The following is a 14,058-nucleotide window of genomic DNA, read 5'->3' on the forward strand; positions in this document are numbered from 1 at the left end:
TATAATTATAAATATTTACAATGTAAATATGTTAAGATATTTCTTAAACATTAATAATTATGTACAATTTTCTTAATATTCCTGAAAAAATAATAAATAAAAATAATTTTAATAATTTAGAATTTATTTTTAATGTTCTTTTCAATAAATTAGGTAAAATTTACACAAAAATAATTTTTTCTCTATGTTCTTTCTTTATAATTAAAATACTGCAATATATTTTCGCGATGGATGCAATACATTTCGAACGAGAGAATTTATTAAAAGTTATTTAATTTAATCTATCCTAGCTCGTCCATTTTAAGTTAACGGATTTATCTACAATCTCTACAGTTACCTTAAAATTAAATAAAAGTTTTTGTCACTCACCGAGACATTGATGTGCAGCAGCAGAGTTGTCGTTATCGAAACTACGGAATTGTTGTTATCGAAACTACGTTGTCGTTATTAAAACTACGTCTGTAACATACAAATATAAAATTCATATATAACAAAGCTCAAAATACATTCAATATTTCAAAAAATTATTATTGGCATTTCATATCCAGTGTGCAAAAGTAATAAGCAGATATAAGCACGTATGGGAAGATTTTATGAATTTTGAAATTATTTTTAAATAGAAATTTTTATATTTATAAAAATCTTTCTCTCTAATTTTCTCTTTAATTCCTTTAAATTATAAGAACGAATTATTATGCGTACGATTTATAACAATTGATATATAAATAATAAATATTCACCATCAGGTTGCTTCGCCGATGCAAGATGCCTCTCCCAGGCCTCCTCCTCCTCTCACAATAGTTTTTATTGGTCTGTAACATACAAAGGAGATTCAAATTGTAGTCACGGTCAAAAAATTATTATTATATGCATTTAATTTTATATCCGACGCACATAAATAATAAGCAGATAAACAATTTTATAAATTTTGAAAAAAATTCTACTGATAAGTAATAATTTAATAATTCTATCAAAAGCTATTCGAACGTAGAAACTTTTAAATTACAGTTTTTATGTAAAAATTTCTCTCTTTTTCTCTTGTTTAAGTCATGTAAATAAAAAATCAAATTACGCGATTAATTACTCAATTTAAATCGCGCGTACGCAATTAATAAATAATTATATATAAGCAATAATTTATTTACCATAGAGTTGCTTCACAGGTGCCTGATGCCTCTCCCAGGCCTCCTTCTCCTCTCATGTTGTTGACGCGCGAACGACTTTCAACGGCACTCCCGCACTCACGAGCGATATTTTTATATCACTATTATCGCTATTTTACGCGCGAATACTTAACGATTTTCGCACTATTTCGATGCGATTAAAAATTTTATATTTGATCGCGCGATGTATATACTTAATATGTATATACTTTAAACGGCACTCCCGGTTTCGGTACGAGCGAAAATCCCATTTCACTTACAACAATCAGCTTCGAGTCAACATGTCGGGAATGCAACGATACAACGAGCAAGGATTAAGCTCAAACCGGAAAGAAGACGAAACGATTGACGGAAATAGAGGAAAATGAAATTCACCAGCTCTTTTTCGCGCATAATTATCTTATCTCGTATCGAACCTGGGCCCACTAAGCACGATTTCAGGTGCTCCGCCCGGACATATTATGCCTCTCGCGGTTGCTATATGCTACACCAGGCTAGTAGACGGCAAAAGAAGAGGATACCCACATTTTTTAAATGCTAACATTCAGCAATTTAGAAAATGGGGAGGCAACCCCTTTTACCGAGCGAAAATTGTGCCTAGGGGAATCCACTCGACTCCTCGACAGAGTTAACACACGCAGTGCGTGTGGCTGTAGACGAGCAAAGAGAAGGGACCCATTGACGACCATTCCGAGCAATCGATCGAGTTCTAACTAATTCGGGCCGAATCACTTGACGAAGCACGAAGCAAGAGTGTACGTTGCAGAGCAACGTGTGCAAACTCGAACATCCCAGTTAATTGGCATCGGAAGTAGAGACTCGTGACAATAAATGAAATTGGGATTTTATATGAAAAAGTCCAAAAGTTCCGCGAAAACGCGACGACGCGAGAATACTACAACGCGAAAACGCGGTAACGAAGCGCTTGCCGTCCACGGCACGTTGACGGCACCGACGACGCGAAAGGGTACTTAGCTTCCCATTCAAGCACCTTAAGATTTATCATAAATTGAAAAATTTAAGATAAACCTCAAGGCACCATCCAAGTACTAAGCCCTCCCACCGCGACAAGGTGTACCCCATGGGAGGGTTATATTATATATAATTTTATATAATATATAATTTATTTTGTAATATACTATATAAATTTGTAATATATTATATAATATAATATATAATTTATTTTGTAATATATTATATAAATTTTAATTCGCAAATATAAACGATAAATAAAAATATTAAAGATAAGAGAAAATCTATTATATAAAGCAATGTTCAAAATAATTGATTTTAAAACTAATTATTGCGCGGAATTAATTTTTACATTTTTACTTTTAAATGGATATATTTTAATGTTATAAATTGCGTAATTATAAAATAATTTATATTTCTTAAATATAAACTTTTAAAAATATGATAAATAAAAAATTTCTATTTTTTAATATATAAAGTATTTAATATAATAAATATATTAATATGAAATATTTTCTAAAATATAAGAAGTATCTGAAAATATTAATTAATAAACAATTTATAAATGTTTTAATTATTTTAAAATAAAATAGAATATTTTTTAGAAGTATATGTATTATATATGTTACACAATCAAAGAAATAAAACGAAACGAGAAATACGTATATTTTGAATATATTGTTACGTCCGCGGCGGCGACTTCGAGATATCGAAGCGCGTTCAACACAATGGGGCACTCGCGGACCGCGTAAAATAAGACACTCGTAACGGAAATTAAGAACTTTAATTAGAAACACAGAATACACAAACAACAAATAATAACAGGGGAAATCTCGCGATAACGATCCGTAATGTAAAACGCGTCCGAAAAGCTTGACAGCTATTCTTCGACTCAGCTGACCATCGTTGTTATACAACAATATATACTATTATATAATATATACTATTGATAAATAATTTATATATTGTTGCGTTCGCGGAACGATATATATCGAACGCGCGCGACACAATCGATCGGCACACGCTGACGTTCGCGCAGTAAATAATAACGCGGTTTAAGATATAAGAACTTTAATAAACCACGAGTAACATACAAGAATTCTGAATAATCGTAAAACGGATCACAGATAGACGCGCGTCCGCACAGCTTAACAGCTGTGCTCAGACTCTCTGACAGTTGTTGTTTATAACAACATCTTGACAACGCGCGCGGAAATGATCTTCTTCCGTCGACGTACTTCCCGCCGAAAGAATTCAACAAGGGGCGAATACATCCAGGGGGATGGGACGCGGGGACGTAACAATATAATAAATAATGAATGTGATAAATAATTAAAATTTTAATGACTTACATCATATCTTATTGATCCATCCATTTCCAAGACCTCCTTTTTTTCTTTTGTTTTCTTCATTTTTTCCTCGTGGCACTCCAATCCTCGTTGCACTCATTTGAATTCCTCGTTGCACTTACACTTGTTCACAAAAAGTTCCTCGTTGTACTTGCAATTGTGTTTAGAGAAAGAATTTGATAATATATGGAACGTCTCACATCACTACTTCACTGCTCAAGAGCCACTGAGCGAATGATCGTAAGTCAGAAACATTACCGTGGTACTGTTTGTATCGCCAAGGTTGACTATATAAAGAAAGAATTTGATAATATATGAAACGTCACTACTTTACTGCTTAAGGTTACTGTGCGAATGATCGTAAATCAAAACCTTTACCGCGATACTGTTTATATCGCCAAGGTTGACTATGTAAAGAAAGAATTTGATAATATATGAAACGTCACTACTTCACTGCTCAAGGTTACTGTGCGAATGATCGTAAATCAAAACCTTTACCGCGATACTGTTTATATCGCCAAGATCGACTTATACTATGTTATTGTTATAATTCGTCGTTGAAATATTCTACGAGTGATTGCCGATTAAGAAAATTTAAAGTATTGGTCGAAATTTATTTAATTCTAATAAGTATCGTTAGGGAAATTATTATAATAAGCATCAATAATCGAAAGATCATAATAAAATTAATTTCTTTATCCCCTTTTATGTATCCCCTTTTTTAATTTTTATTCGCAGTAATTAATGATTGCGATTTGATAAAGATTTATCGTTTGCGATACATTTTCATGACGTTTACCATAAGTTAATTTATTTTTAATTATTAGTAATTATATCAAATTGTTTCGATATTAATCGTAATCGTGTTTAGAAAAAAAATTCGACAATATGCGAAGCGTTTCGCACCACTACTTTATCGCTCGCGTGTCACCGTGCGAATGATAATAAAGCCGTAACATATTAACAATAGCGCGCTATTGTTTATATTGCCAAAATCGAACACCGTGTTATCGATAATTCGTTGTCGAAATATTTTACGTACTATAACATATACTGTTATACATGAAAATATTAAATTGTAGAAGTTTTTCAATTTATAGATTAATTAAACGATTATTTATTAAACAATTAATTAACATACGAAGCATTTCCCATCGTTACTTTACTACTCGAATGTCACCGAACAAATGAAAGCAAAACCGTAACGTACAAACAATAGCACGCTATTGTTAACGTCATCAAAGTCGAACATAATGTTATTGATAATTCGTTGTCGAAATATTTTATATATTATAAAACAATTTATTGATTAAAATTGATTATTTATTAAACAATTTATCACGGAGCCTTTCGTTATGCTAATTATTTGCATCTATAATTCGATTGTTTTACTTCGTGTTCTCTCACAATCCAAATTATATTTACATTGTCAAGTAGAACGATAAAGTAACACGGATGAAATATATTTGTAACTCTAAATATTAAAATAATAATTATTGTCCGTAAAAATCGCAACGATTAAAGCGATTATTTAATATTTTGGATTCCTATAATTTAATCGATTCTCGATTAAATTGTATATTGTTTAATTAACAAAGATTGAGAAAATTTAAAGCATTGTTCGAAATATATTTAATTTTAATATTGTTAAAGAAATATTGTAATTAACAGCAATGATCGAAAGATCATTACATAATTAATTCTCTTATCCCCTTTTATAATATATCCCCTGTTTCAATTTTTAATCGCGATAATGAAGCATTACGATTCGATAAAGATTTATGGTTGCGATACAGTTTTATATTGTTAATTATTTTTTAATTATTTAATTTTTATTAATATTTAAAGCAAATTATGTTTCGATACTAATCGTAATCGTGTTTAGTAAGAAAATTACAATATTTGAAGCGTTTCTCACTACTTTATTATTCAAGAGTCACCGTGCGAATGATGACAAAGCGGTAATGTATAGCGTGCTACTGTTTATATTTTATATTGCTAAAGTCGAACGCCGTGTTATCGATAATTTGTTGCCGAAATACTTTATATATTATAAAATATACATTAACGTGGAATATTAAATTATGAAAGTATTTTAATTTATTGATTAAAATTGATTATTTATTAAACAATTTATCACGGATCTAATTATTTGAATTTATTCGATTATTTTACCGCGCTTTTCCGAAGTCAAATTCTATAATATTTTGTTTTGCATTTTAAAAGACTGACTTATAGCAAACTAAATAAATCAATAAATAAATTATGTTGAAAAGAAAAAGAAGACACATAAATAAATAAATAAAAAGTAGCGCGGAAAGAGAGAACATACTAATATTTTTATATAATAAATTATTATTAATTAAATTATTTATATTTTTATTTATATTATTTATATTATCAGAGACACATATATGTTACCCTCTGAGAACATTCGTGGACATTGGCTTTGTAGTTCATGTTCACGTTTTTAATGTCCACAGAGGGAGTATCGCTTCCAAGGATCACATCATAAAAGCGGGCCATGACATCTCTCAGTCTTCTCTCTGGTTGCACTCACATGACAAACGAAGCGTTTGGCCTCCAATCGGGATAAGGAAACTTCGTCCTAAATATTCTGATTGGTGAAAAAAAATAAATAATGTAAAATATAATAAATATATAACAAATAAATGTAGATAAAAAATGAGGAAATAGATATATTAAAAAAAAAATGTATAAACAAATAATCAATATAAAAGATGTATTATATATTGATTATTTGTTTATACATTTTTTTTAAATATCTCCATTTCCTCATTTTTTATCTAAATTTATTTGTTATATATTTATTATATTTATTTTTTTATTACGTTACGAACGCTTCGATTGACCAATCAGAATATTTAGGACGATATATTTAATGTTAGAAGGATTCTCTTTTCTGGAATATATGAGAAATTATCCGACTGAGAGAGCCAATCGGAGCGCGGCTCGAGCTGCGCGAAGGATGTTTAAGCGCATCTCACAGGACATCCGCTCGCAGCAGCTGCTGCTGGTTGAACGCGAGGTAAATAATAGCGGAACCATGTTTTGTTATTACGTGTGGATAATGGTTATTTGTATCTTGGCACGCGTACGAGATATCGGTTCTGTTTGAAGAAAGCAAGAAAAAAAAAAGAAGAGGTCCGTTGCATCGCGGATGCGAAGCGAATCCGTCTGCGATTGCATCGCGAACAGACGCGAAGTATCTCGCAGCGAGAAGTAGATAGCGATACATGTATATATATAAATATATATACATATATATTTATATATATACATATATGCACACATATATATCTTTCCACTGTACCGCGAATTCTTGGACGTTACGAAACTATCTCGCGCCACAAGCAGCCAGCAGCTTTCCCACCGCAAATGGGAAAGATGAACCAGAGATTTATCAGACGGCACAGACGATAGTCGGGGAGTTATTTTTGATTGACGCCTCACCCGTCTCCTCGACGTCTTTCCGTGATGTGAAAGTGGATCGACGTATGTACGTGGTGCTCGCCCACCGTACGTGCGTGCGATTCGTTTAACTTGTGCCTGATAAAGAGTCGTTCCGAGTTTTCCTATTCATCATGGTGCACGGTGCCATACCGAGCTCATACAAATACAACTTTTGGGCGGAGAGGCCCGGGGATGAGCCCTTGGTGGTGGAACTCACGTGCCTCATGCCAAACGGTGTTGTCATACCGTTTGAGATCAATCGCAATATTACCTTGGATCAGATCAAGGAGGTAAGCGTCTTGTTGAGTGTACATACAATGCAGACATCTCTTCTGTCATTCTGTCATTGCGCGATTCGTCGTCTTTTCCCTTTAATTCGCCTCAAATGTATATATATTCTCGTACTCTGATTACATTGCATATCGCAAAAACACCTACAGTACCTAAAAATAAAGAATAAAACTAGATTCTAGCAGCTTGGAACATGTATGTATTTAGTCGAAAGGAAAAATTTATTTCAAGATGTAATTATAATAACATGTGTTATTATTAGTTTGAGAAAATATTAATATATATGAGAAGAATGTATACGCATGTTGTACTTATTTGAATGCAACTGCTGGGCAAGTACACATGTATACGAGGGAAAAATATATATGCGTGTTCAATGCGAGAGATTCAAAACATTAAAATGGTCAACATGATGCACAAAAATACGTTTCAAACATTTGACAGGATCTGTGGGATGAGGCTAGTAAGTACCCTCTTCATGGAACGTTGAAAGATGCACCATCCTATGTATTTTCGTGCATCAATTCAAATGCAGAGATAGAAGAGTTGCGAGATGAAACGAGACGTCTCTGTGATATAAAGCCGTTTTGTTCGGTGTTAAGAGTTATAGAACGCGAAGGTATAAAAAGCGATAGGAATTTAGATTCACAAATTGGTGTCTTAATCGGTAAAGGTCTGCATGAATTTGCTGCCCTGAAAAATTCCGAGGTCAATGACTTTAGATGGAAAATGCGTCTCTTGGGGGATGACGTAGCTTTAGGTAGACAAAAGAAAAGCTGGACGGAAAAGGTGTATTATCAGTTTCCATCGAGAGTAGCACCAGCGCCGACTGTACCTAAAAATATTGAAACTCGTTTGAAGGATGGAAATATCGTTTTAGTTACTAAGTTCGAAAACTCAGAGGTAAGATAAAATAATTTTCACATTTTCTTTTGCTCTTCTCCAACAAATCTTGCTAAAATGGCAAATTATATTATTCCAGACAGCATTTACCTTTCAAATAGCACATACCACTACGCCACCTGAATTGCTCGAGATAATCTTGAACAAGAGAGCAAACACTCTTAATACTCGGGGTGAACAACCAAACGACTTTACGCTTAAGATTTGTGGACAGGAGGAGTACTTGATCGGCGACAATATTCCGCTCATACAGTTTAACTATATTCAAGATTGCCTAGCGAAAGACATCATACCAACGCTGGTTACGCTCAGCAAACAGAGCGTACCTGTGGACCAAGATAACGCAATCGACAATCCGGAAGTGGACACGTTGCAGCGTACGAAACCATCGTCTTCCACGTTAACGTTGCGCAAAAAGGGCAAGCATATTTCGGCGTGGAAACTCGAGGAGCCATTCGTTTTCACTGTGAATAAAATTTCCCGACTTAATTGCGACGCCGCTCAACGTACTGTAGAGGTATATTACAATCTATTTAAAAATTTTTTAAGAAACAGATCCATCAAAAACTATCGTATGAATCTGATTCTTTTTTTAATACATAGATTGGACTGCAAGCTGGCCTTTTTCACGGTGGAAAATCGCTCTGCGAAAGTCAAAAAACCAAAGAAATTATTGTAAATCCCGATGGTAGTTGCGAATGGGAAGAAACTCTCAAGTTTGATATCAAAGTCAGAGATATACCGCGAATGGCACGGCTGTGTTTTGTATTGTATGAAATCAGCAAGACTGCAAAAGGTTTAAAGAGCAGAAAACTGGTCAGGGATTCGAAACAGGAGTTCTTTATAAATCCTTTATGTTGGGCAAATACAACGATATATGATTTTAAATCCCAGTTGAAAACTGGTGCTATGACATTGTATACATGGACTTATGCGGAAGATATACAAAACGACGATTTACTTCATCCTCTTGGAACAGTGGTCTCGAATCCTCATATAGACAGAGCAGCTGCTCTTATGTTAACGTTTCCAAAGTAATTACATATTTTGTAATTTACATAATGTGAGAAATAGTATTTGTGTTACGTATCTATTTTATCTAATTATTATTTCAGTTATGGAAAGGATCAATGTGTCCTTTATCCTACACCTGAAAAAATGGTCGAATATGCCCAAACATTGCGAGAACAATCAAATGAACGTTCAGTTAAGGACGAATTGAATCAAGAATCTGATGTTAGTCAACAATTGGAACAATTAAGATTATTAGCTGACCGGGATCCGTTGCACGAATTACACGAGCAAGAAAAGAAGACAATGTGGATGTTGAGGCATCATTGTCTTCGTGAAATTCCAACGCTTTTAGCTAAATTATTACAATGTGTAGAATGGAATGATCATAGGTTAGATATTGATTAATATTAATTGAATTCTTATAAACGATATAAATAAATCGAAAATTGCGAATATTTGCAGGGAAGTCGCGGAAGCTACGGCACTTATACAACAATGGCCGAAATTGCCGGCGGAAAAAGCTTTAGAATTATTAGATTATGCTTATGCCGATCAAAACGTTCGAAATTTTGCAGTCCATTGTTTAAAGGATGTCACCGATGATGATCTCAGTCTTTATTTGCTGCAGCTCGCTCAAGCTTTAAAACATGAAAATTATCTGGCGTGCCCGTTGACGGAATTTTTATTGAAACGGGCACTGAATAATCGAAGAATAGGACACTATTTATTTTGGCATCTCAGGTTAGTTGCAGTTTCATATGCACTATTCAGATTTATCTATTATATTCTCGTCTCTTGTTTGCTCAATTTATAAAAATTAGGTCAGAGATGCAAGTCGGTTCGGTGTCAGTTCGTTTCGGTCTCATATTAGAAGCATACTGTAGAGGAAGCCAACAGCATATGCGATCGCTATTCAAGCAGCTCAAGTGCTTGGATAAATTGAGAAGCGTCTCGGAACAAGTAAAACAGAAAAAAGATCGTAAAACGGCCCTCCAGGGCTTTCAGGATTTTATTCAGGAACCGCACTGCCAAGAGGCGATATCCAATGTTTTTAATCCTCTCGATCCACGTTTCAGGTGGAATCGCATCAAGTGAGCTATTTTTAAAACTTATGAAAATGCGGGTCCCATTTTAAATCTTCTAATCTTCTTGATTGCTTTTCTCTCTTTGTTCTAGAATTGAAAAGTGTCGGGTGATGGACAGTAAGATGCGACCACTCTGGCTAGTTTTCGAAAATAGCGATCCTTTCGGTGAAGATATTTACTTAATCCTCAAACATGGAGATGACTTGAGACAAGACATGTTGACACTTCAAATGCTACGTATTATGGATAAGCTCTGGAAAAAGGAAGGCTTGGATTTGCGTATGAATCCATATGGTTGCATATCCACAGAGAATAGAGTCGGAATGATAGAGGTAGTGTTGAATGCAGAAACGATCGCGAATATCCAGAAAGAAAAAGGCACGTTTTCTGCGACAGCAGCCTTCAGGTGAGTAAAACACCTGACACATCATGCGGCATCGGAAATACGAACGACAAAAATTCTTTTTTTGCTTTTTTTTATAGGAGAGGTTCTTTGCTAGCTTGGCTAAAGGACCACAATCATACGGAAACGGCATTGAACAAAGCGATCGAAGAATTTACCTTGAGTTGTGCAGGTTACTCCGTCGCGACTTACGTTCTTGGAATAGCCGATAGACATTCTGACAATATAATGGTCAAGAAGACTGGACAGTTGTTTCACGTCGATTTCGGTCATATCTTGGGTCACTTTAAAGAGAAGTTTGGATTCAGACGCGAACGCGTGCCCTTTGTTTTAACCAACGACTTTGTACACGTTATAAATAAGGGCCAAACGAAAAAGGGTCACGCCGCTGAATTTCAAAGATTTCAGAGTTATTGCGAGCAAGCTTTTTTGATATTGCGTCAACACGGGGGTCTTATATTGTCCCTATTCGCTATGATGATATCTACTGGATTGCCTGAACTCTCATCAGAGAAAGATCTGAATTATCTTAGAGATACTTTGGTATGTATGGTCGCCAAGATACAATCGTTAATATACTACAACAATAAAGACAATACATTTAAATGATATCATTTAAATATCTTTCTAGGTCCTAGAAATGTCCGAAAACGAAGCACAAAAGCACTTTAGGAGTAAATTCGATGAGGCTCTTTGCAATTCGTGGAAAACGTCGTTAAATTGGGCGTCGCATAATATGTCTAAGAATAATAAGACTACGTGAAGGACGACGATCGCACTTTGCGCGATAAGTCTTGAAAACTTAAGAATGCAATTACGACATCATTGAATAGTGCGCGTTATCAATGTTAAGATGTACGTTCTGACACATTTGTGTACGTCGCGATTGGTTGCCTGTTTGAGACACTTGTGAACTAGTAAAGACTGTCGTTTCCATAACTCCAATACTGTTGTTAGGATTAAAAAATTGGCGATCGTGACCAGTATACAATTGAGACTGTTTAAAATCGATTGTTGCTGCTGCTAGCGTCAGTGAACGTCGTACTATCCGAAAATTGTCTCTCCAGACTCGAAAATATGTTAGGCTCGTACATTTTTTCAGAGCCTTATTACTCTACGCAGCATGAACAGTCGGTGCCGTATATATATGCCTACGTTCGGTATAGTAAAATACGTTCTTCAATGACGGACGTACGGTACATATCACTGAACAGAATACTTTTTAAGTTTCGCTCAGCTAAAGTCTAGTTTAAGTTTCCGCCGAGCGATCTTAAATTTGAAGTCGTGTAAAATTAGAAACTGATTTTATTTCATTAAAAAATTGGGTATTGCATCCAAAATACTTATAGTGAAACGCCAAGAGGTCTATGTGATGGTTGATACACGAACTCTTTACTCGTAACGAAATAAATCATAAAAGTCTTACATTATTTTCGTCAACGATAAAGATATGCCGATTTTGATTATACAAAAATATGTGACAAAATAAAGACTTTCGTTTTGTCAAATGTGATACAGAAAAATGTAACACGCGTCGCAACGTTTTTTATAATTCGAAAAGAAGCTTGGTGATTGTTTCAATAATGGACGATACGGTTTCTTCCGCATCGTCCATTGGCAATGACAGTGTGTGATAACCCAAAGCAATATCTATTTTGCGAAACTGTGACCGGACGAAGCAGTATCGATGAAAATATCATGATTAATCTCGGGCAATCATAATCTTGATCCTGGGATAATCAAATATTTCTTCTTTGAATATCAATTAAGCGCGAAATTAACTGCAGTGATTTGCGTAACTGCCGACTGAAAATATTCTTTTCCGTGTCGAAGATTTATTTTTTATTTGAGAGCAAGAAGAAATGATATTTCATGTCGATGACAAGTGAAATCTTTCCTATTATTATATCATGCGTGTGATATCGTGTTTGAGATACATGCATATATAGATATATGAAAACACGAAACCACATTACATATACATATAAAATTTTGATAAATATACCGCAATTCACACATATAGCGATGTAATTGAATCAGTAAGGCCACATTCATACTTCAGCGCTGTCCTACATAATAGATTGCTACGCTTTCTTGAAAAATAGCTCTAAAACGACGACGCCACCGTACCGCGCGCTCTTCTCTCCCACAAACACATAATGTAAGATAAGATAATGATCTCTAATACACTCTAGGAAAGAAACAAATAATGTTGCAGACTGCGTCAAACAATGTCGCATATCCATATTATCATCATCATCATCATCATCATCATCCTCTTAATTAATACATTATTTAAATTGTTTAAAGTAATTCTTTATATACAGAGTGTCAGGGCAATCTATTCCCAAAAAAAAGCTTACCTCGAGAGCTTTTCAAAACACTATAATAAAGTATTTTTTTCATCGAGTACTTTTAGAATTATGAGGCTTAAAATAATTTCTTAATTTTTACATAAACCATAAAATATTTAGTAAAATATTCATTTTTCGATTTTTTTGCCTTAATACTTTTATGTACAAAATAATGAGAGGAATCAATTGGTGTAAAGAAAACACATAATTGTTTCGAAAAAAAAAAAAATATGTAATTAATTGCAAATTACATATTTTTTTCTTTGAAACAATTATGTGTTTTCTTTACACCAATTGATTCCTCTCATTATTTTGTACGTAAAAGTGTAAGGTAAGATCGAAAAATGAATATTTTACTAGATATATATATTTTATGGTTTATGTAAAATTAAGAGATTATGTCAAGCCTCATAACTGGAAAAGTACTCAATGAAAAAATACTTTATTATAGTGTTTTGAAAAGCTCTTGAGGTAAGCTACAAAAGCTTTTTTAGGGGGAAAAATTGCCCTGACACCCTGTTACACACACGCATAATATACATATAGCGTTAGATATATTTACGTGTGTACATCTTGAAATCCCTCGACCGAGTTTGATTTCGATACCGCGTGCTCTTAATTTTTACGGAAGGATTTGTCCGAAAATAAGCCCGACTAGAGGGACTGTAAAAAGAGAGATAGGGTGACTGTGCACGCGATGGGAACCGACGGAGAGGGGCGTTCCTCACGACCGATTCGCGCGCGATATATATCGTCGTTCTCGCCTAGTACACGCAGGTGGTGCGTACACGCATCCGCGATACCGCGAGAAAAAGAAGCCGGGCTCTCTCGTTCTTCTGGGGGCTCTACACCGGACTGTCTCGTGCGCGGTGTGTTTTCCAACACATACACGCGACCACATTTCACTCTCGCAATTTTTTTCTTTTTCATCGTCTCGCAACGATATTGGAATATTGTAATTTTGTACAACGTACGCATAGAGAGAGATCTGTATATATTGATCGGTGTCTACTGTAAATAAAACCGATTTCGAAACCGTTGCGTTCCTTC

The 14,058-nt window shown here is 34.5% G+C and overlaps 1 protein-coding gene and 1 long non-coding RNA gene across 2 annotated transcripts; one reads left to right on the forward strand and one right to left on the reverse strand.

Moving 5' to 3' along the window:
* LOC145973001 (uncharacterized) lies at nucleotides 1-806 on the reverse strand. Its single transcript, XR_014439329.1, has 3 exons — nucleotides 741-806; nucleotides 370-459; nucleotides 1-81 (listed from the first exon to the last, which is right to left on the reverse strand). It is a non-coding gene; the product is annotated as an uncharacterized LOC145973001 (long non-coding RNA).
* Nucleotides 807-6,496: 5,690 nt separating this feature from the next.
* Pi3k92e (phosphatidylinositol 3-kinase 92E) lies at nucleotides 6,497-14,044 on the forward strand. The gene is made up of 10 exons (XM_083101412.1): nucleotides 6,497-7,248; nucleotides 7,694-8,152; nucleotides 8,232-8,669; nucleotides 8,756-9,186; nucleotides 9,268-9,555; nucleotides 9,629-9,907; nucleotides 9,988-10,257; nucleotides 10,343-10,657; nucleotides 10,735-11,197; nucleotides 11,286-14,044. Exons 1-10 carry the CDS (start codon nucleotides 7,090-7,092, stop codon nucleotides 11,415-11,417), a joined length of 3,234 nt encoding a protein of 1,077 aa, XP_082957538.1. The 5' UTR covers nucleotides 6,497-7,089; the 3' UTR covers nucleotides 11,418-14,044.
* The last annotated feature ends 14 nt before the right edge of the window (nucleotides 14,045-14,058 follow it).

This window comes from Camponotus vicinus, unplaced genomic scaffold, assembly GCF_025532165.1.
Source record: "Camponotus vicinus isolate PSW18456_S1 unplaced genomic scaffold, iyCamVici1.0 SCAF_6, whole genome shotgun sequence".
NCBI lineage: Eukaryota > Metazoa > Arthropoda > Insecta > Hymenoptera > Formicidae > Camponotus > Camponotus vicinus.

Bases quoted from the DNA above. Each gene is read 5' to 3' on its own strand.
- Pi3k92e (XM_083101412.1), top strand. From the start codon at position 7,090: ATGGTGCACGGTGCCATACCGAGCTCATACAAATACAACTTTTGGGCG. The intron at 8,670-8,755 runs GTATATTACAAT...TTTAATACATAG, and splicing joins CCGCTCAACGTACTGTAGAG to ATTGGACTGCAAGCTGGCCT. The intron at 9,187-9,267 runs GTAATTACATAT...TTATTATTTCAG, and splicing joins CTTATGTTAACGTTTCCAAA to TTATGGAAAGGATCAATGTG.